The sequence below is a fragment of the Bos indicus x Bos taurus genome, chromosome 21 (genome assembly GCF_003369695.1).
Source record: "Bos indicus x Bos taurus breed Angus x Brahman F1 hybrid chromosome 21, Bos_hybrid_MaternalHap_v2.0, whole genome shotgun sequence".
In the NCBI taxonomy this organism is placed as follows: domain Eukaryota; kingdom Metazoa; phylum Chordata; class Mammalia; order Artiodactyla; family Bovidae; genus Bos; species Bos indicus x Bos taurus.
Genome location: NC_040096.1, coordinates 68,284,595 through 68,306,880, shown reverse-complemented (window position 1 = coordinate 68,306,880; position 22,286 = coordinate 68,284,595). Strand labels below are relative to the sequence as shown.

Genomic DNA, 22,286 nt, shown 5'->3' with positions numbered 1-22,286 from the left:
TTCATGGGGTCGCAGAGTCGGACACGACTGAGCGACTCATCTGATCTGATCTGAAGGATTTGCTGTATAGCACAAGGAACTATAATATATTAACCTATAGTGGAAAATAATCTAAAAAGTAGATGTGTGTGTATATATATATATATATATATGAATCACTTTTCTGTACACTTGAAACTAAAACAATATAGTAAATGCACTATACCTCAATGTTTTAACTAGTTAATTTTCTTTTTTACTGCACTGAGTCTTCATTGCTGCATTCGGGCTTTCTCTAGTTGCAGTGAGAAGGGCCTACTCTTGTTACCTAGCGCTCTAGCACTCTAGAGCCCACAATGGGCTCAGTAGGTGTGGTACATGGGCTTAGTTGCTCCATGGCATGTGGAATCTTCCCTGACCAGGGATCAAACCCATGTCCCCGACATTAGCAGGCAGATTCTTGTCCACCGTACCAACAGGGAAGTCTAGTTTAGTCATTTCAGTTCAGTCGCTCAGTCATGTCCAGCTCTTTGTGACCCCGTGAATCGCAGCATGCCAGGCCTCCCTGTCCATCACCAACTCCTGGAGTTCACTCAGACTCACGTCCATTGAGTCAGTGATGCCATCCAGCCATCTCATCCTCTGTTATCCCCTTCTCCTCCTGCCCCCAATCCCTCCCAGAATCAGTCTTTTCCAGTGAGTCAACTCTTCGCATGAGGTGGCCAAAGTACTGGAGTTTCAGCTTCAGCATCATTCCTTCCAAAGAACATCCAGGACTGATCTCCTTCAGAATGGACTGGTTGGATCTCCTTGCAGTCCAAGGGACTCTCAAGAGTCTTCTCCAACACCACAGTTCAAAAGCATCAATTCTTTGGCGTTCAGCTTTCTTCACAGTCCAACTCTCACATCCATACATAACCACTGGAAAAACCATAGCCTTGACTAGACGGACCTTTGTTAATTTAAGAAAATAAAATACAGAAGGTGAAATGCATGGAAAAAGTAACATGGAAACTTATATTACCATATGTAAAATAGATAGTCAACGGGAATTTGCTGTATGGCTCAGGAAACTCAAACAGGAGCTCTGAATCAACCTAGAGAGGTGGGATGGGCGGGAGATGGGAGGGAGGTTCAAACAGGAGGGGATATATGTATACCTACGGCTGTTTCATGTTGAGGGTTGACAGAAAACAACAGAATTCTGTAAAGCAATCATCCTTCGATAAAAAAGAAATAACTTTTTTTAAAAAAAGAAAGATAATAAAATACACAACTTTTCCCTAGGGGCTGAACTATTTTGCATTCCCAGCAGCCCTGTGTGAGAGTTCACTGTGCCCCACTTCCTTGTCAACACTTGATATTGTCATTCATTCATTTTAGTCTTTATAGCTGGTGTGTGATGGTAGTTCATGATGAGGAGCAATGATGATCTTTTCATGTGCTTATATGCCATCTCTATCTCTGCTGAAGTGTCTCTTCAAAATCTTTTGCTCATTTTTTATTGGGTTGTTTGTCTTATTATTGAGTCATAAGAATTCTTTCTGTACTCTGGATACACATCCTTTATTAAGATTATATTTTGCACAACTTTGAAGGCTGAGCCCCAGCACACACAACAATGATACTAATGAAGATACTAGCAGAGTCATTTCTCCTCTGCCATCAGCATCTTGTCTCCCTACGCAGTCTCAGCCTTCAGGCTTCTGCTTCCTTCTCAGAGATGTTGACCCCTGAAGACGTTCGCCTCTAAAAGAGACCAGTTTAATCAACAATAAAAATCCAGTCTGGAGGACTTTCCTGGTGGTCTAGTGGTTAAGAATTTGCCTGCCAATGCAGGGGACACAGGTTTGATTCCTGGCCCAGGAAGATCCAACACTCCCAGGAGCAACCAAGCCCATGAGTCACAACTACTGAGCCCACCAGCCCTAGAGCCCTGGGCTTTGCAACAAGAGAAGTCCCCACACACCAGCACAGCCACAAATAAAGAAACCTTTAAAAAAAGATACAATCTGGAGGTAGCTCTGTTTATCAAAACAAAACGTTTTGAGGCGTCCCTAGTGGTCCAGTGGTTAAGAAACCAGAGGCAGGTTCCATCCCCGGTCAGCAAACTAAGATCCCACATGCCCTGGAGCAACTTAAGCTGGAGCACTACAACTAAAGAGACTGTGCCCAACGATGAAAGATCCTGCCTGAGGCAACGAAGACCCAAGGCAGCCAAGTAAATTTTTTTAAAAGAAATGTTTTAATAGAAGGGCACGTCTTTGCAGCTCCTTCATCGGCACGCTCAGCTTCCCCAGCCAGACTGAACAGAGAGAGGAGTGAAATGGCCCCACAGTACTCTTCTTGCACTAAGACGTCCCTATGGGATTTTCCAGCTTACTTTAACTTTTTAAGGCCTTCATATACTATTAAGGACCTCTTTTTTTTTTTTAAGGACCTCTTTTAATTGTTGGAATTCTTGTCTCTGCTGACCTCAAAAATATTAACACACTGGGGAAAATTGTGTGAGAGAGACCCGAGTTGTGCTGACGTTATGGCCCTGCCCACCAATCACCAGTGAAATAATAGGCATTAACAAAACATGTGTCCTAGCAAAACAGTCCGTACACAGCTTAGCTCAGCCATGAACAGTATGTATAAAGGTAAAATAATGAAATTCTGAATATTGCTTAAACAGGAAATATGATATAACTGTGCTGTGAAGAGGGAAACGCTGGGCTGGATGAAGCACAAGCTGGAATCAAGATTGCTGGGAGAAATATCAATAACCTCAGATACGCAGATGACACCACCCTTATGACAGAAAGTGAAGAAGAACTAAAGAGCCTCTTGAAAGTGAAAGAAGAGAGTGAAAAAGTTGGCTTAAAGCTCAACATTCAGAAAACGAAGATCATGGCGTCCGATCCCATCACTTCATGGCAAATAGATGGGGAAAACAGTGGAAAAAGTGGCTGACTTTATTTTTCTGGGCTCCAAAATCACTGCAGATGGTGATTGCAGCCATGAAATTAAAAGATGCTTGCTCCTTGGAAGGAAAGTTATGGCCAACCTAGACAGAATATTAAAAAGCAGAGACATTACTTGGTCAGCAAAGGTCCATCTAGTCAAGGCTATGGTTTTTCCAGTAGTCATGTATGGATGTGAGAGTTGGACTATAAAGAAAGCTGAGCCCTGAAGAACTGATGCTTTTGAACTGTGGTGTTGGAGAAGACTCTTGAAAGTCCCTTGGACTGAAAGGAGATCCAACCAGTCCATCCTCAAGGAGATCAGTCCTGGGTGCTCACTGGAGGGAGTGATGTTGAATACTTTGGCCACCTGATGTGGAGAGCTGACTCATTTGAAAAGACCCCGATGGTGGGAAAGATTGAGGGCAGGAGGAGAAGGGGACGACAGAGGATGAGGTGGTTGGATGGCATCACCGACTCAATGGACGTGAGTTTGAGTGAACTCCAGGAGTTGGTGGTGGACAGGGAGGCCTGGCGTGCTGCGGTTCATGGGGTCACAAAGAGTCGGACACGACTGAGCAACTGAATTGAACTAAAAAGGGAAAAGACGTTTTGGGAGAGGCAAGTAAGGTTGCTAAATTCTCATTTGTCATAGTAGGGAGATAGTTGATAATACGTCGAACTGAAAACTCAAGAAATAACAACATAAGCGTAATTTTCATAAATATGAAGGTCTCTCTCACACACACACAATAATTGAAAGAGGTTCCCCCGGGGCATGTGAGTCGGAGATGGGCCTGTGAGTCGTCCATCAGAAGTACTGGCGTTCTATTTGCAATAGTTAAAAATCTGGTGAAAAATCAAGTCCAGAGAGTACTTCCCTGGTGGTACAGTGGATAAGAATCTGACTGCCAATGCAGGGGACACGGGTTCGATCCCTGGTCCGGGAAGATTCCACATGCCACGGGGCAACTGAGCCTCTGTGCCATAGTTACAGAGCCCACACCCTAGAGCCTGTGCACCACCAGAGAAGGCACCACAATGAGAGGCCAGCGCACCGCACAGAGACCCAGTGCAACCGGAATTAAACAGATAAATACAATGTTTGAGAACTCAAGTCCACAGATGATTTTCATAATAATATAAATTGGGGTTTTGAATTGGAATTTGAATCAGATCTTTCTGACTGTAATCACTTGTTACAAGTAGGGAGATTTAGAAGCTGATTGGGGAGGTGACAAGCAAGCGATGGGCTGTGACCTACACGTGTTGTGTTGTGTGGGTGTGGGTGTGCCCACGTGCCGTGTACATCCCCCTTCTGGCCCAGCAGGGCCCATCTGTCAAGACCAATGTTCTCCAGCAAGGCTCCCACATGGCCTTGCCGGGCTCTTCACCCCTCATTCAGCAGCACCGCCCTCCTTGCTCAGCCAGGCAGGCTAAGGGCTGGCAATCACCCTTCAGGGTCACTTGGAGGCATGTCAGGTGTCCTTATTCACTTGGAGGAAATTCCGGAACTTGTACAGAATCGTCTCGGGCACCTGGCTACAAGTGGTAGCAGTCAGTCACTTTATCCCCACGTACTGAGCCGAGTGCCAGCAGCCGCCGTCTCTGGGGTTGGCAGAAAGGACAGATCACCCTGCTCCAGCTCGTGTTGTGTTGTGTCTGTGCGGAGGAGGCTGAGGCGGGGGCCGGGGGGGAGAGAGAACGAGAAGAGAAGGCTCCGCTCTTCAGCCGGTGAGGGCTTTTTAGGGTTAGCCTGGCATGCCTAGGCACCCAAGGCTGCAGAACTGTGGATGGGGGCAGTGGCTCTGAAGCCAGGGACCCTCCTGATCTGGCAGCAGCACCTTACCCAGTTCAGGGTGACAGCAAATGCCCGCTTGGCATTCACTGTGTGCCACACTCATCACATGTGTAATCCAGACAGAAATCCCTGAGGAAGGCACTGTTACCCCATTTTACAGAGGAACAAACTGAGGCACAGAAAGTTTACGTAACTTACCCAAAATTACACAGCCAGACCTATATGTAGCAGGTGATGGGGCTCCACTGTCCAAGCACAGGTCCTGTCTGAAAGCTCATCTGGTCAACTTCTTGCTACAAAATATCCAAGCAGTAATTGTGAAATGGATTCTAAGCTCATAAAATAAGGCAAGGTGTGTATAGAGTGCAGGATTTAGCATCACAACTATGTTTGAACCTTGTCTCCTGCCGCAGGAAGTCTATCTCCATGGCCTGTATCCACAGCCTCCTGGCACTCAGAACCCAGTGGGCTGGCCCAGTAAAGTGTCCTAGTGGGAGGTCAGGGGGCCTTGGACAGGCTGGTACCTGATCGAATGTCATTGCTCTCAAGGTCAGGGCCAGGTGCCCCCTTGGTGACTTCTTTTTCATTTGCTGGGGACCTCCCCTGCTGCTTCCCTCCAGCCCTGGGGTTGGTGACTGTCCCCCCTGCGCTGGTCCTGGAGGGCTGGACTCTTCAGCTGGTTCCCTTAACCCCTGTGGCCCTGCCCATTTGGTAAGTAGTCCCCTTTGTAAATAATCCTCCTGGAATTTCCCTGATTCGCGGAAGCCATCTGTTTTCCCACAGGCCCCTGACTGGTGTGACAGCGTCATGAATAATGGGGGAACTGGAAGCACCTGAAATGTGGGAGAGAGGGGTGGGGGGCGGGGAGGGCTGGCTGACCAGGGGCCACTGCACAGCGGCTGGGCGGGAACGGAGGCCAGGATGTTGCGGGAGTGGAGGAGGGAACGCCAAGGGCAGGACGCTTGAGGATGAACAGAAACCTGGAGACGGAATTGCGCAACCTGCACTGGTCACGACCTCCAACAAGCTTCCTGCAGGCAGCGAACCGCAACCTGGGGCCTTGAGGCCAGCACGGAAGAAACAGTCGAGGTCGGAAATGAATGAATCCATAGTGTCCAGGCCCAGCACTGTCTTCTCTTCTTCCCACGGGGGCCCTAGGCGGACCCCAGGAAGAGAGGAGAATGCTATTTAGGCCTCACACCAGGACGAGGGGTGTGTGTGTGTGTGTGAGAGAGAGATGGGTGTGTTGGGTGTGTGATCTAGTGTGGTGTAGGGTGATGTGTGTGCGTCTATCGGTCAAGGCAAGGTACCGCGTGGACCCCTCCAACCTGGGGTGAAGCCCCGCCCACCTGGAGGCCCCGCCCACTCGAGGCGGAGGCGGTGGCGCAGCGAGCCCCGGAGGCTCCCAGAACGCGCCTGGGGCACCGCGGCCGCGGGGCCGGCGTCTGCTTTGCCAGGTTCGAGCCCCGGGCACTATAGGTCCCCGCGCCCTGGCCCTTCACGAGTGACGAACCCTCTCTGGGCTTCAAACGACACCGGCCTCACGAGGTGCCCGCAGGGATGAGCCGAGGCTTCGGTGTATATAGCGCTGGCCGCGTCCTGGGCAGGGGCGCCCCTCCGCCAACGACGCTCCCCGCCCCCGCCCGCGCCGGGGCGGTGACCCAGCACCTCGGCCCAGTGGCAGCAACAGGGGCCTGTGTGGGCATGGGCACAGCCCCCCAGCTGCCCCCGCGCTGCGGTTCGGCGGCCTGCAGCTGCGGGGTCTGCCGTGCGCTCACGAGATGGAGGCGGCGCTGGGGCGCGCGGTGAGCGCCACTCGGTGCTGGGCGGCGGGGGACCCCGTGGCGGACACACCCCCGCAGGGCCGCGTCCAGTAGAGCGAAACGGAGAAACAGACTGCTGGCTGCCTTCCTATCAAGTTCTTTTCTAACCTTGATCACCGAAAATATTACTGTTCTGATGCCCCAGAGGAGCGAACGGAACCACGATTGGTTCGCAGCCAAGGTTTGTGGAAACCGGTTTCCCCGGGAACCGCGGGGGCGGAACAAGAGCCTCCTTCCCCCCGGTTCCTCCCACACACTCGCGGAGGGGGGAGGGGAGAGGCAGGGATTGTGCGGGTGGAGGGCTGCCTGAGGGCGGAGTGGGAGGGGTAGGAGTTGGCCTGGGGCGGGTGGAGGTGGGAGGGCCTGTCCTGCAGAGGGGAGTAGGCCTGGGCACGGAAGGTCTAAATCCCCAGAGCTTTAACTTATTCCCCCGCCACCTCGGGCTTCGCAGGTGGCGCTAATGATAAAGAACCTGCCTGCCGATATAGGAGACACAGGAGACTGGGGGCTTTGATCCCTGGGTCGGGAAGATCCTCTGGAGGAAGAAATAGCCACCCACTCCAGTATTCTTGCCTGGAGAATCCCATGGAGAGGAGCCTGGTGGGCTAGAGTGCATGGGGTCGCAAGGAGTCAGACACGACTGAGGCGACTTAGCACACCTTTGTCAGCAAAGTGATGTTTCTGTCTCTGCCCCCTGAGGGAGCCACTGCGGGGTCCCTGAGAGGCAGTGGGCAGGTATGATTTCCACATTAGAAAAACCCCTTTAGTGGAAAAGGGTCTGAATGGAGAGGAGAGGTGAGGATGTTTCCAGCTGGGAGTAGGGCAGGGGGAGAAAAGGGATGGGGTGGGCAGCAGTTGTGGGGGCGGGGGTGCCGAGAAGGGGAGAAGCCCCATCCGTGCCTGACTGCCTGCAGTGCTGGGTCAATGAAGGGCCCAGTGGGGTGCGGACTCAGCCTGCTCAGAGGAAGGGGAGTCCTGACTTGTGTGTGGCCCTTCGGTGGGCATGACAAAGCAGGATGTCTGCACGGGATCTACTGGCTCCTACTTGCAGGGGGCTCTGTGGGTACCAGAGGGCCTGGTCTGACTCTGCGCCCCAGCACGGGGCTGTCCCAGGTCCCTTTCTCTCCTTCCCAAGCCCCACCCTTCAGAGCACATTCCAAAGGGGACCCCTTCCTTGCACCCAGCATCTCCACCTTAGTCCCCTTAAGGGGCCTCCCCCCTCCTCCTGCCATATGCCAGCCAGCCTCCCCGTGGTGGCCAGTGGGCATTGAAAAACACCAATCTGGTCTTTCTCTCCACCCAGAATAAGAGCCAGACTCATGGCCCACAAACCCCAACCTGACCTCACCTCCCTCCATTCTGCCCTGCTCTGCCTGCTGCACCCCCAGGCTGCCCCCAGAGCTCCCCTTAGAGCCTTCCTTTCTCACCCACTCTCCTCCTCCTTCACACACCCCTCCCCGGGAGCCCCAGAAGGCTGCCTGCTCAGTATCCAAGCCCCATCTCAAATGTCACCTTCTCCTGGCAAAAGCAGCCATCTCTGTTACATGAATCTGGGTTATTTCATTTTCTTTATATGCTTACCAGCATTTGAAGAGTACTTTACTTGTGTTCTTATTTATCCTTTTCTCCCAGACCAGAATATAAGTTCCCTGAGGACAGGGACCATGTCTATCTTACTCAAGGTTCTGTTGCCGGGGCCTGGACCAGCGCTAGGCACACGGGAGAAGGCCAGTGAACACTTACTACCCAAGCGAGCCTGCCGGCCCCTGGGGGAGACAGATGTGTCTCCAGGTTGTGATGAGTGAGCCAGGTCTAAGCAGTCTGGGAGAAGGTTGCAGAGCTGAGTCCTCCTGGGGGGAATCTGGAAAAACCTTGAAGAAGAGGAAGGATTTGATTTTTGACAAGAGTAGGTAACAATTCTTGAGGAAATTGGCAGAAGCACCTTTGCAGGAGTAGGGTCCTGGATGAGGGGAGGGCCCGGCCTCTGGATGGCTGACATGTAAGATCCAGATATGTGGGAATTCCCTGGTAGCCCAGGGGTTAGGACTCAGAGCTCTTGCTTCCTGGGGCCCAGATTCAACCTCTGATGGGAGAAACTAAGATTCTACAAGCTGAGCAGCCAAAAACCCCAAACAACAACAATAAACACCAGGTGTGGGGTGCTGGGGGCTAGGGGATTAACCTGAAAAGGTCGACTGGGGCCAGGCTATGAACTGTTTCGTTAGGGGCTGAATTGTGTCCCCCACAAGATTCATATGTTGAACTCCTAACCCCTAACACACCTCTGAATGTGACTGTCTTTGAAGATACGGCCTTTAAAAACGTAATCGAGATTAAACAGAGATCCTATGGTGGGCCCTGATCCAGCAGACTAGCGTGCATGCTAAGTGGCTTCAGTCGTGTCTGACTCTTTGTGACCCCATGGACTTGCAGCCTGCCGGGCACCTATCCATGGGATTCTCCAGGCAAGAATACTGGAGTGGGTTGCCATGCCCTCCTCCAGGAGATCTTCCTGACTCAGGGATCGAACCAGAGTCACTTGTGTCTCCTGCATTGGCAGATGGGTTCTTTATCACCAGCACCACCTGGGAAGCCCCAGTAGACTGATGACCTTATAAAAAGAGGGAGAGGGACTTCCCTGGTGGTCCAGTGGCTAAGGCTCCGAGCTTCCAATATGGGGGACCCAGGTTTGACCCCTGATCAGGGAACTAGGTCCCATGCTGTAACTGCTGCTGCTGCTGAGTCACTTCAGTTGTGTCCAACTCTGTGCGACCCCATAGCCGGCAGCCCAGCAGGCTGCCCCGTCTCTGGGATTCTCCAGGCAAGAACACTGGAGTGGGTTGCCATTTCCTTCTCCAATGCATGAAAGTGAAAAGTGAAAGTGAAGTCGCTCAGTCGTGTCCGACCCTCAGCGACCCCATGGACTGCAGCCTACCAGGCTCCTCCATCCATGGGATTTTCCAGGCAAGAGTACTGGAGTGGGTTGCCATTGCCTTCTCCCATGCTGTAACTAATGATCCTTCATGCCACAACAAAGACTGAAGACCTCACAGGCTGCAACTAGATCTGGCACAGCCAAATAAATAAAGATGTTTTAAAAATAAATAAAAAGAGGGAGAGACACCAAGAACAAAGAGACACCACGCACAAAGAGAAAAGGTCATGTGAGGGCTTGCAAGGTGGCAGCCATCTGCAAGCTGAGGAGAGAAGCCCCAGAGGAACCCACACTTGCCAACACCTTGAGCTGGGACTTCCAGCCTCCAGAACTGTGAGAAAATAAATTTCTGTTGTTAAGACTAACATAGGTCTTAAGACTGAAATTTTCAAACTTTAAATCCTATATTATTAACCTGGTTCAAAAATCAAACAGAAAAAGTCATAGTGACTAGATGAGCAGGTCGGCATCAACCAGTGGAACTGCATGTTGATAGTATGTGATGATCTTGGCATTTTTATCCCTGGGATATTCCTCCCCAAATCCCACAGACTCAAGCGAATCATGAAGAAAATATCAGATCTCAACTGAGAAATATTCTCATTCAATTCAGTTCAGTTGCTCAGTCATGTCCAACTCTTTGTCATCCCATGAACTGCAGCACCCCAGGCTTCCCTGTTCATCACCATCTCCTGGAGCCTGTTGAAACTCAAGTCCATCAAGTCAGTGATGCCATCCAGCCATCTCATCCTCTGTCATCCCCTTCTCCTCTTGCCTTCAATATTTGCCAGCATCAGGGTCTTTTCCAATGAGTCAGTTCTTCACATCAGGTTGCCAAAGTATTGGAGTTTCAACTTCAGCATCAGTCCTTCCAATGAATATTCTATCAAATACCTAACCAGTATTCTTCAAAATTGTCAGGTCATATAAAATAAGGAGGGTTCAGGGAACTGTCACAGCCAAGAGGAACTGACGGTGACATGATGACTAAGTGTAATGTGTCCTGGGTGGGATCCCGGAGTAAAGGACATTGGGTAGAACCAATGTATGTGCCAAGTCGCTTCAGTCATGTCTGACTGCAATGCCATGGACTGTAGCCCACCAGGTTCCCGTCCATGGGATTTCCCAAACAAGAATACTGGAGTGGGTTGCCATGCCCACCTCCAGGAGATCTTCCTGACCCAGGGATCACACCTGAGTCTCTTACATCTTCTGCATCGGCAGGCAGTTCTTTACCACTAGCACCTGCTGGGAAGCCCAAATAAGGTATTGTGTTCAGTTGCTAAATTGTGTCTGACTCTTTACGACTCCATGAACTGCAGCACTCCAGGCTTCCCTGTCCTTCACCATCTCCTTGAATTTGCTCAAACTCATGTCCATTGAGTCAGTGATGCCGTGGACTTGAGTTAATAAAAAATGTATCGGTTTTGGTTCATTAGTTTAAACGAATGTACCACACTAACAGGCTTCCTCAGTGGTGCAGCAGTACAGTATATGCCTGCAGTGCAGGAGTTGAAGGAGATGGGAGTTCAATCCCTGGGTCAGGGATCCCCTAGAGGAGGGCAAGGCAAGGCACTCCAGTATTCTTGCCTAAAGAATCCCATGGACAGAGGAGCCTGGTGGGCTACAGTCCACAGGATCGCAAAGAGTTGGACTTGACTGAAATGCCTGAGAATGCACACACCCACAAATGTAAGATGTTAAAAGGAGGGGAAACAGAGTGGGGTCCGGGAAGGAATATGGGAACTTTGTATTATCTTTGAAATTTCCCTGTGCATCTAAAGCTGCTCCAAAGTTTGTTTGTTAAGTAGCAGTGAAAATGGTCAGTCTGACCTCTGACCTAATCCACACAGTCCGCATCCTGCCTGCAATCCCTTATTAGGCTTCTTGGTCCTTCAAGAATTCCTTTATGCAAATTTGACTCTACTTTCTCCCCAAATGGGCTTTTTAACATGCTTGAAAGAATGTGTAATCATTTTTAATATAAAATAGTTCAAACATACAAAGTAGAGAGAAAAGCACATCCCAGGGACCCATCACCCACATTCAACAGTTATCGAGGATTTGCCGAGTGCGCTTAGGCTGGATAGGATCTCCTGCCTGACTCACTCTCTCTTTTGCTGAACCATTGTGCATCTTTGAACAACCCAGACGTCTTCTTCCACCACCCTAAGAACCATACCCACCATCAACAGTGACTCCTGAAGGGCTTCTTGTGAACTTTAATCTGGGTGATGTGGAAACATAGACAGCTTGGCAGGGTGTTTATCTTGACCCAATTATGTCCACGTGTGGGATGCTTTGGGTGTGGAGGTCAGAGCTGGGAGGCCAATTCTGCACGCCCTTGGTCTAGATACCAGATGATGGACCAGGTGATGGGGCCTGGTGCTTAGAGGCTGCAGCAGAATGGAGAGGAGGAGGACTAGCCAGAGTCAGTGTGGCTGGCCACCAAGCAGCCTGGCTTCACATGGGTGCCTGCCTGGAGGACAGAGGGTACCTCGGTGTGAGGGTGGGGCAGCTGCCTCTGTCGGTGCCCACGGGTCCTGCAGGCAAGAGTGGGGACCCAGTGGCCTAGCTTCCCCTTCTCGGGAGAGTGAGCTCATTTTGGCCATCTCATCCCAGGTGGCACTTCTCTGCTGTGCCCTGACAAAGCCTGTTTGCCTGTACCCACCCCTTCACGACTCAGGACTGGAGCGTGTCAGAGCTGAAAGGCCCTCAGCAATCATGGACTCTAGACTTGCCCCAGTTAGATGTGGGAAAACTGAGACCCAGAGAGGAGATGCAAGCTGCTTGGGGCCACATGGGGAGTCAGAAGCAGGGCTGGAGTTAGAACCAGGTCTCTGACCTTCAACCTGGGATCTCCTGTTATTACCTAGAGCTCTCTCTTCTCTCCCAGAAGAGATGTGTCACTAGCCATTGATGCCCAGTGTGTATAAATTTAAAAATCTCTGCATAGTCCCTCTCCCAGGGGATTACCTGGGTCACCTCTGTATACTAAGCCTGCTTGCTAAGGATAGCAGAACTACAGAAACTATTATTTATAGAGCCGATCCCATGGGTCACAAACTGTGTTGGGAGATTTTCATACTCATCCGAATCTCCCTAAATCCCAGGAGGCAGGTGTTATTATTTCTGTAATCTCCCATTATAGAGATGGGCAAATTGAGATAAACAGAGAAGGTGCAGCTTGTCTAAGATCATACTTGAGGGCGTGGCTGAGGCAGTGTCTGTTTGACTGGAAAGTCTACACTCTCAACCACTAACCAACAGCCTTGGCCTCTGAAGAAGAAGCCAAGAAGAGGATGGTGGTGGCTCCCCCTCTTTGTCCCTCAGCCCCACCCCGCGGCTCAGGCCCCTCAAAGGAGCAGACAGGCTAGGGACAGACTCTGATCATCTCTGTCCCTAGAGACGTCCCTCTGACATCACCTGCTGTCATCTCTATGGTCCACTCCCAAGGTGGGTTTGGGGCGATAAACAGACCCCTACGCTCCAGATACTCCAGAAGTTTCAGTGCTGCCTGTGGAGTGCACAGGTCACCATCTCATCTCCCATCAGGGTTCAAGTGAATGGCACAGTGTGGCGGGCACAGAAAGGATGAGCGCTCACTGGGCAGTGAGGGTCCGCTCAGCCCCAGCCCAGCCCTGGTCTCTGTTACTCAAGCGCTTAGACCGCGGAGCTGGCGAGACAGGGCCGTAAGGAGAGAAGAGGACCCTGGAGAGGAAGACTGCGTGCCGCCCGGGACGTCTGCGCCTCTGAAGGATGCTGGCACAGGTGCTGCAGGCGTCCTAGGCCAGGGGTACCGCCTGCGGGAAATGCCAAGGCTGAAGAGCCGCCACGTGCCCGGGAAGGTCGGCTGGCCGTGGGGAAAGGGCCCCGGGAGGGTCGTAGAAGCCGCGAGCAGGTGGTGGTGGCGGGGAACAGGTGCCCAGGGCCCGAACGCCACGCCGGCTCGTGGGTCCGTGCTGAGCAATGCGGAGCCAGGTCACACGCGTGGTCTGGGGCGCACCCACCCGCTTCCAGCCCGAGCCCTGCAGCCCCGCGGGGCGCCGGGAGGCCGGGGTCAGGACGCGGTCAGAGGGGCACGCGCGCGCCGTGGCCGCGGTATGCGCCCCGCCCGCGCCGGGCCTCCCGGAGCCCGGGTTCGAGCCGTGGCCCCGCCGAGACGCGCTGCGGTGCCCCGGCCAGGTCCTCCCTCCCTTGGGCCTCAGTTTCCCCCATGCCCTAGGTCTCGGAGGAGCGGCAGCGCACGGCCAGGGCCCCACAAGCCGGCCAGCGGGGCGGGGCAGCGGCCCGGCTTCCGCAGCGCGCGCGCCCCTCCGCCTTCCGCGGGAGCGCGGACGCGCTCGTACCTGGCCGCGCTCGGGAACGAGGCGGGGCGGGGCGGGGCGGGAATGCCCCGCCCCCGGCGCGGGCGGACCAATCGGAGGGGGCGGCGGGCCCCGTGAGGGGCGACGCGCTGGGGGCGGGGCCTGCGGGCGCTGAGGAGAGTCCGCGGGCTGGCGGCGGGAGGCGGGCGGTCGGAGGAGGCAGCGGCGGCGGCGGCAGCCGGTCCCGGGACAGCGACGCAGCGCGCCGGCGGCCGCGACAGAACCGGCCAGACTCCGCAGCCCGCCGCAGCCGCCGCCTCCCCGTGAAGGCCAGAGAGCGCGGCGGCGGGCGCGCGGCCTGTGAGGGCGACCGGAGCGGCGGGCACGGCGCGGCGCCGAGCGTCCTGTCAGGCGGCCGAGGGCGCCGCGGACCCGCGCCGCGATGATGCCGGTGGGTGCGGGCGGCGGCGGCGGCTTCCTCCGCGGGCAGCCGGCCAAACCTCCTTCCTCCCGCGCCTCCCGGCCCCCGGGGGCCCTCGCGAGCTCGGCGGGCCGGGCGGGAGGGGAAGGAAGTGGCCTGGCGGGCGCGCCCGGTCTCGGCGCCCCCCCGCCGCGGGCGGGCAGGTGGGGCGGCGCCGGCTGTCAGCGCGGGCTGAGCCGGGGGTCCGGGGACCTGGGGTCCGGGGGTTGCAGCGGGGGCCGGCGTGGTCGGGGGTCCGGGGGCGGGGGATCCCTGGCCGGCGCCCCCTCGGCCGCCAGCGCGGCCCTTTCCTGCCGAGCCTTCGCGGCCGGGCTGCCCGGGAGGGGAAGCCGGAGGTGGGATTGGAGCCGGTCAGTTCCCCCCTCCCCACCCCGTCCGTCCTGGCGGGGGTCGTTTAGCGCTCGCCCTGTTTCAGGGTCTCGAGGCGCCTCTGTCCCCCCCCCACCCCCACCCCACCCCGCCTGAAATTTGCTGGTGTCGTATTTGGAGTCGGCAGTGTGGGCACCCCCGTGTGGTGTTCCCACGCTGGAAACCCACATTTCTCCGTAGTCCTTTTAGTGATTTCTGAAATCCTGTTGTATTTAGCAATTTACTTGGGGACTGGATTTTGAGAGCCATTTTAGGCATTCCCTTTTACCGTACCTTCAAGATTTGTACATTTGGCGTTATCTGGCCTGTCGCCGCCTTTTTGAAGGTTGAGCTAGGTTCGTTTGTGGTGCGGTGCCGCCTTGTCCTGCCCTCAAGGGTGCGTTCTACTAGCAGACAGAGCTTGTTAGATTGCCAGGCTCCTAGCGGAGCTTTTCCTTTACCTATCATCTAAAGAGCCGTGGGTGCTGAATTATAATTTTTCTATTCTGGCTTTTTGTGAAGTAAAGTGTCTTGATTTATGAAAAAAATGAAGGGCTGGTGATACTCAGTTGGATGTATTGGTTTTCTGAGTGCCTGTATATTAAGTAAAATTCTCAAAGGCATTTGTAGTAAAGTAACAATTTAGCCTACAATTTCTACATTTGAAAATCCATTTCAGAAGGAAAGTACAGTTTCTCTGCATTTTCTGCTTGAATACTATTATTCCACCGTGCTGCACCCAAGGACACTTAGATTAGAATTTTTTTTCTCCCTGATCTTTCAAATCATTTCCTGTCTCTTGGTAATCTCTTCTGCCCTTTTTGAACTGATTCCAACGCATTGCCTTTGCAGAGTCTTAAGATTTGACCTAGTTGATCCTTAGATCCTTCTTTGGCATCAGAGCTTGTTATATTTCTAAATGTTTGGTTTTAAATGAATGATTGTCTTGTAAAGAAAGAACTGGATCAGCATCAGAAGATCCAGAATCCAATACTGGTTCTGCTACTTTTTAGCAATGTGACCTTGAACAAGTCAAGGTCTCCAAGCCTGGAATTACCTCCAAAGAAGGGATAAAAACAGACCAATATCTGAGGGCTGTCCTGAGGATCAAAAAGGATGATGTGTCCAGAAGTCCTTGTTAAACAGAATGCCATGCAGATATTTTTTATAGTTAATATGGCTCTGAATTGTCAATTTCTAATTTTAACCTCTGCAAGATAAGGCATTTGGAAACAGTTCTCTCCCTAATTCTCACTGGCTAGATTGGGAAAAGGCATTATGGTGTTTTGGAATTTTGAAACCACTTTTAGCTAAATCCTGTAATTGATACTGTAGTAATATTGAAGCACACCTATAAAGTTTTGACTGATTTCATCATTGTATGATGTTTCATTTTAAATACTCTGTTAAGGAATTTGGCTTACATTTTCCATATGATACATTCAGATTTTTTATTTCTCTGCTCCACATAATTAGAATTTCTAGTCTACCAGGTTTTCCTTTTCAGAAGTTTGCTTAGCTGGCAGTTGGGAGATTTCTTTGTGATACTCATAATAATCAAATACTGTTTTTAAAAAACAGGCCTATTAAGTATTTAAAACACACTGCTTTTATTTTAAAATGCCTTCTAGAAACAGATGGTATTTCTCTTAGTCCCACTTTCAAGGTCTTTACTTTTGTATTTCCTTCTTGTTCCCTAAGTACGACTTTTAAGATTGAGTCCTTCCTCTATAAATGTAGTTGGGGTTGGTTGTAAATTTCATAGAAGTTTTAAGGACATGACATTCTTACTTGGTACTATCTTAAACTGTGCACCCAAGATATAAATAAGATTTTTCTTTATATTCATCATCATCATCATCGTGAATCATTGAAGGAGGTTTAGATCATATTTTGCAGAGTTTATATAGAGTAGCACTACCCATTAAGAATGTAATGAGCCACACAGATGAGATTCAAATTTGTCTAGTAACCAGTATTATTTTTAATAGTTTATTTTATTAACTCAATATATTAAAAATATTATAACTAACATATAATCAATATGAAAAATTTACTCATGTGATACTTTTTTTTTTGGTACTAAGATGTTGAAATCAGTGTGAATCCAGTGTAAATCCAATGAAGTTCTATGTATATAGCACACCTCAGTTCAGACTAGGACATTTCAAGTGCTCAGTAGTACATGTAGCTTAGTGGCTACTGTCTTGAATAACACAGGTTTAGAGTGTATGGTATTTTACTTATTTGAGAATTGGCAATTAGTGGGTAGTATCTGTAACAACTTTTAATTGATTAGATGATTTACTGCAGCAGCCAGCCTCTCAGCTGTTGGAAATTAGTATCTTGCCATGTTCTCATCTGACACAATAAGGTCTTTGTAGAGGTCTTCAATTTGCTTGTTACATCAAGTTTCATGACTGTCAATTTTAAACAAAGTTATATTTTGGAATTTTCTGTTATTAAAATATCATTGCATTCTAGTATGTGTGGTCATTCACCTTTTTTCAATGGGTGACATTTTAAAACAGTTTCCCAGGGGGAAAAGGGATCACAGTTTAAAGATGACTTGTTGACTGGTCCCTAACCTCTGGACCTGACATCATTTAGGCCATACCTAAACAACTTTGATAGAAATAAGGATTTTAATAAAAGTAGCCTGGTTCAGAGCATGAAAAGGCTGAAAAGTGCCTTGCTCATTAGCGTCATTCTTTTCTACGGAATGAGCGCTTTGCAGCTGTGGAGCTTTTTGTGCACAGGTGAAATGTATCTGGAGCATGGTGCTAAGGGTACTTTTTTCTCTTTCAAAGGACTGTTGACTTGGGTAAAGGAAGTTCTGTGGCTCTGAAGTGTGTATTATTTGTAAGAAAGGCACGCTGGTGGTAGTGTTTCGGTCGTGTTAGCAGTGGGACTCCTTACCTCTAGTAGACACCATGCAGTGTGATTAGTTGATTCCACTTATTTCTGTCCTAGGAGCTCTTTGAGCATACTCACTATGGGCTGTGGGTTACATTAATTTGTGCTCAATATTTAGCTCTCATTAAACAAACATTGTTATTTCATGTATTCACTTTTGATGATGTAGAAAACATTTTGAGGTTCTGAAATAGATTCCTTTGGAAACCATCAGCTTTCATGTAATTGACAAAACAGTGAACTGGAAGCAGAGAGGCTAAGGTTCTAATCCCCACTTGTAAGTAACTCTGTGACCTTTGGACTTAAATGTCTTTGAGCCTCCGTTTCTTACCTGTAAAATGAGTTGGTCCTGGTCTTTTCCAAGAATTTGTGCTTGGTCTATTAGTTAATATGTGACAGATACTGTAATGAGGGTCAACAATATTTTCATTGGCTGCATCAGAGGTTTACACAACCTGCCGCTTGTTTCGGCAGTCTTTAGTAAGCGCGTTGACTGCCTGAGTATTTTGGTATGATAGAACTGATAGAAGAAGCTCAATGGATGTTCGCTGTTATCGTTCATAATTAAGTCATTTGATCGGCTTTAATTTCTAGCCTAACTCCGTAAACAAAACACTAAGGACTGGAGAAGATTTTTTTTTAAGAATTCTAGTGACTCCTTGAACTGTAGCCCTTCAGGCTGCTCCAGGCTTCTCTGTCCATGGGATTCTCCAGGCAAGAATACTGGAGAGGGTTGCCATTTCCTTCTCCAGGGCATCTTCCTGACCCAGGAATCAAACCCTAGTCTCTTGTGTCTCCTGCGTTAGCAGGCGGGTTCCTTACCACTAGCACTACCCGAGAAACCCAGTTAAGTCATTTTGATTGGTTTTATTTTATAGCCTAACTCAGTAAACAAAGCACTCAGGACTGGAGAAGTTTGTTTGTTTGTTTTTAAATTCTGGTTTCTTTGAGACAAAAATTCAAAGATAATATTACCATTTAAGATAATCAAACTATTTCTAACCTTTGGAGTGCCAAAAAGTTCACAGAAGGAAAAGGAAAGCTTCGATCATACAAAGATGCAAATATGAAAGGTTTATTATTACAGTTTTATTGAACTTAGAAATAGTCTTTAGGAATAACTCTTCTGAAGGCTACAGTATTAAGTACAGCAGTAAAGTTTTCCAGCTGTTTAACTTCAACAATTTAATTTAGTAGTAATAAGCACTCAATGAATGGTGCTTGTCATTATGTGCTAAAACACTGTGTCCTATGGGCTTCCCCTGGTGGCTCATTGGTAAAGAACCCACCTGCCAGTCAGGAGATGCAGGTTCGGTCCATGGGTCAGGAAGATCCCCTGGAGGAGGAAATGGCAACCCACCCCAGTATTCTTCCTGGGGAATCCCGTGGATGGAGGATCCTGGCAGGCTAAACAACAACAGTTGCATCCTATGGGTTTTATGGTGATGTCTTCATTTTTATGGAGAACTTGGGTAAGAGCCCCCAGCTACTAAGTGGTAGAGTGCTGTTTGAAAACAAAACTATATGACTCAAAAGTCTTTGCTCCTGGCCTTTGTGCCAGTCACAGGAGTTTGCTATAGTCAAGGCATTTTGCTAGTGGTGCTGGTGCTGCTGCTGCTGCTAAGTCGCTTCAGTTGTGTCCGACTCTGTGCCACCCCACAGACGGCAGCCCACAAGGCTCCCCCGTCCCTGGGATTCTCCAGGCAAGAATACTGGAGTGGGTTGCCCTTTCCTTCTCCAATGCATGAAAGGAAAAGTGAAAGTGAAGTTGTTCAGTTATGTCTGACTCTTAGCGACCCCATGGACTTAAATTGAATTAGGCTAAATACTTTTACCTGATGCTTAGCTCAGTTGGAGCTTAATATTTTAAAGGATCTCATGGTGAACCTCGGAGAAGGCAATGGCACCCCACTCCAGTACTCTTGCCTGGAAAATCCCATGGACGGAGGAGCCTGGAAGGCTGCAGTCCATGGGGTCGATGAGAGTCGGACACGACTGAGCGAGTTCACTTTCACTTTTCACTTTCATGCATTGGAGAAGGAAATGGCAACCCACTCCAGTGTTCTTGCCTGGAGAATCCCAGGGACGGGGGAGCCTGGTGGGCTGCTGTCTATGAGGTCGCACAGAGTCCGACACGACTGAAGCGACTTAGCAGCAGCAGCATGGTGAACCTATCTGATAAAAGACGATAGTTTTCGCCATCTTGAGTTTGGGGACGACTCTGTTTTAAACGTAAATGTGGGGCTTCCCAGGTGGCTCAGTGGTAAAGAATTGGCCTGCCAGCGCAGGAGATTTAGATTCGATCCCTGGATTAAGAACATCCCCTAGAGGAGGAAATGGCAACCCATTCCAGTGTTTTTGCCTGGGAAATCCATAGACAGAGGAGCCTGGAGGGTTACAGTCCACACGGTCACAAAGAGCTGGACGTCACTGAGTGACTGAGCATGCACAGACGTGTTAAATGTATCTTTGCTTTCTCAGCATCCTACTTTGAAAAGTCTATGTCAGTGTATATGCCTAAGAGTTACTCAGAATTTTTAGCAAGATAAAAACTTAAAATATGACCAGGTTGCTGTGTGGAAATTACGTAACCAGTTGTCAGTGTGCTTTTTTGTGTGTTTGCACAGATGGGCAGTAACTTCTCAGCAAAATTTCGGTGGGATTTTGATGTCTGCAAGTGCTGTTGCCATAGTTATTTCACAGACTGTGGTCCTGGGGCTGCACAGAAGAATGGTGGTATTCAGGTTCTATTGTGACACTTTCTTGGCTTAATTGCTCTGTTTTATTTCACTGCAAGATAGCCATATGACTGTTGTTCATACTAATTGGTAAGCAAAAGCTGCTGTTACTATATTTTGTAAAGTAAAAATCTTTGCTAGGTGATATCATACAGAACAATAAAGACTAGAAAATGAGGTAGTCTTGATTAAAATTAATAAATGACATTCTGAATGTTAGTGTACAATTCAGAACAGGGTCTTGCTAGCACTATTGTGTGTCCAGAGACACTGTTAACTGGTCTTGACTGAATCATGCTTTATAACGTGTGCTGTGATTGTAATAACTGTAGCTCCAGCAAATGCAAAGGCCCTGTGGCGGGAGCAGGCCCAGCACACTGGAGAAACAGGGAGGTCTGTAGCTGGAGCTGAGCATGTGAGGGGCAGACTGGAGGAGAGGAAGCAGGAAGGTGTTGGTGGCAAGTGGATGGGTAAGGATCTTACAGGGCCTTGTGTGTTACTATAAGGGCAGAGGACACGGAGAGAAATTTCCTTTGGAAGAAATGAAACACAGTGGTTTACTTATTGCATCATAAGTCATTCTGAATCAGTAGTCATTGCCGGGGGCCTCGCTGTAGCAGATAAGAGTACGGGCCCTGGCATCTGTGTGGATTCTGGCGTCACCAGTTGACTCTCCGACCAATTCTCTGTCTTTAAACTGAGGATAATAATAATAGTAACCCTCGGGTTGTTAGGATCAGTGGATTATTACAGTGAAAGTGGCCTGTTGTGTAGTCAGGGTTCAGCAAATGTTATATGTAATAAGTTAAATTTCCTTTGGGAAGCTTTTTCATCTTTGCCTTAGCCAAATACATCAGTAGAGGCATTCAACCTGGTGTGCCCCCTTTTTTTTTTTTTAGATATAATTCACATACCATAAAATTCACCTTTTGATAAGTACAATTTAGAAGTTGTAAGTTTACAAGATTGTGTTGTAATACAATCTTTGTATTACCTGTTTTGTATTGTAATATAATACAGCCTTTGCCACTGTCTTTTCAGAACATTTTGCCTGGTCTGCCTTTGCAGTACGTGTAGTTGCAGTCTTAAACATTTGTGTGACTGGTTAATGTCTTTTTTGGTCGTAGACTGTAATTTTCATCGTGGCAGGAGCTTTTTACTGTTTCACCAGTGCCTGTCCCAGTGACTGGCCACATAGTTGGTGCTTGGTGACCATTTGTTGAATGAAAGAAGGTACGATGTGGAAAGTAGTGTCAGATCCCTTTGTGAAGAGGTGGGCGTGTGCTCTGATGGGGTTTGCACTTGATTCTGTGGGTGATCAGAAACCACCAAATGTTTTTAAAAAGTGGAGTGATGCAGTCAGATTTGTATTGTGGAGAGATAATTCTGAAACCAAGACTGGAGGAGTGGACCATGAAGTGAAGTGAAAGTCACTCAGTTGTGTCCGACTCTTTGCAACCCCATGAACTCGTCCATAGAATTCTCCAGGCCAGAATATTGGAGTGGGGAGCCTATCCCTTCTCCAGGGGATCTTCCCGACCCAAGAATTGAACCAGAGCCTCCTGCATTGCAGGCAGATTCTTTACCAATTGAGCTATCGGGGAGGACCATGACGTAAGGCAAATTAAAAAGAAACAGGAAAAACAGTTAGGAGACCAGTTGGTACAGGTCAGACTTGACCGGAAGGTGAAGGGAAAGATCCAGTAGGAGGTAAAAGAGATCTGCTGGAGTGAGAGGGTGTGTGGAGTGTGTGTACATGTGAGTGTGTGTGACCAAGAGGAAGGAAGTACAGTGGCTGGAGCTGAGGATAACAGGTTTATTGCTTCAGCAGCTGGGCTTGTCTTTCCTGCGATTAAGCTGGAGAACACGTAGAAGGAATAGGTTTAGAGGGCTGTAGGGGGACGAGTGAGGTTTATTTGGAGTGTGTTGAGCTTGAGATGTCTGCTGTATCCAGAAAGATGTTACTCTTAAAGTAAAATAAATATGTTAAGTTAAAAAACCATTTTTCGT

The 22,286-nt window shown here is 49.4% G+C and overlaps 1 protein-coding gene across 3 annotated transcripts in view; it reads left to right on the top strand.

Annotated features, from left to right (window-relative positions):
• Positions 1–6,485: 6,485 nt before the first annotated feature.
• The window catches only part of PPP1R13B (protein phosphatase 1 regulatory subunit 13B), an 83,240-nt gene continuing 67,439 nt past the window's right edge, over positions 6,486–22,286 (top strand). Inside the window, exon 1 of one of the 3 annotated variants that reach the window (XM_027521923.1) lies at positions 6,486–6,732. In XM_027521923.1, coding sequence (XP_027377724.1) covers positions 6,688–6,732 — 45 coding nt within the window. In that variant the 5' untranslated portion in view covers positions 6,486–6,687. Of the gene's footprint in view, positions 6,733–14,020; positions 14,245–22,286 lie in introns of those variants that run through there. The other 2 variants (XM_027521926.1, XM_027521924.1) reach the window with 2 other exon arrangements.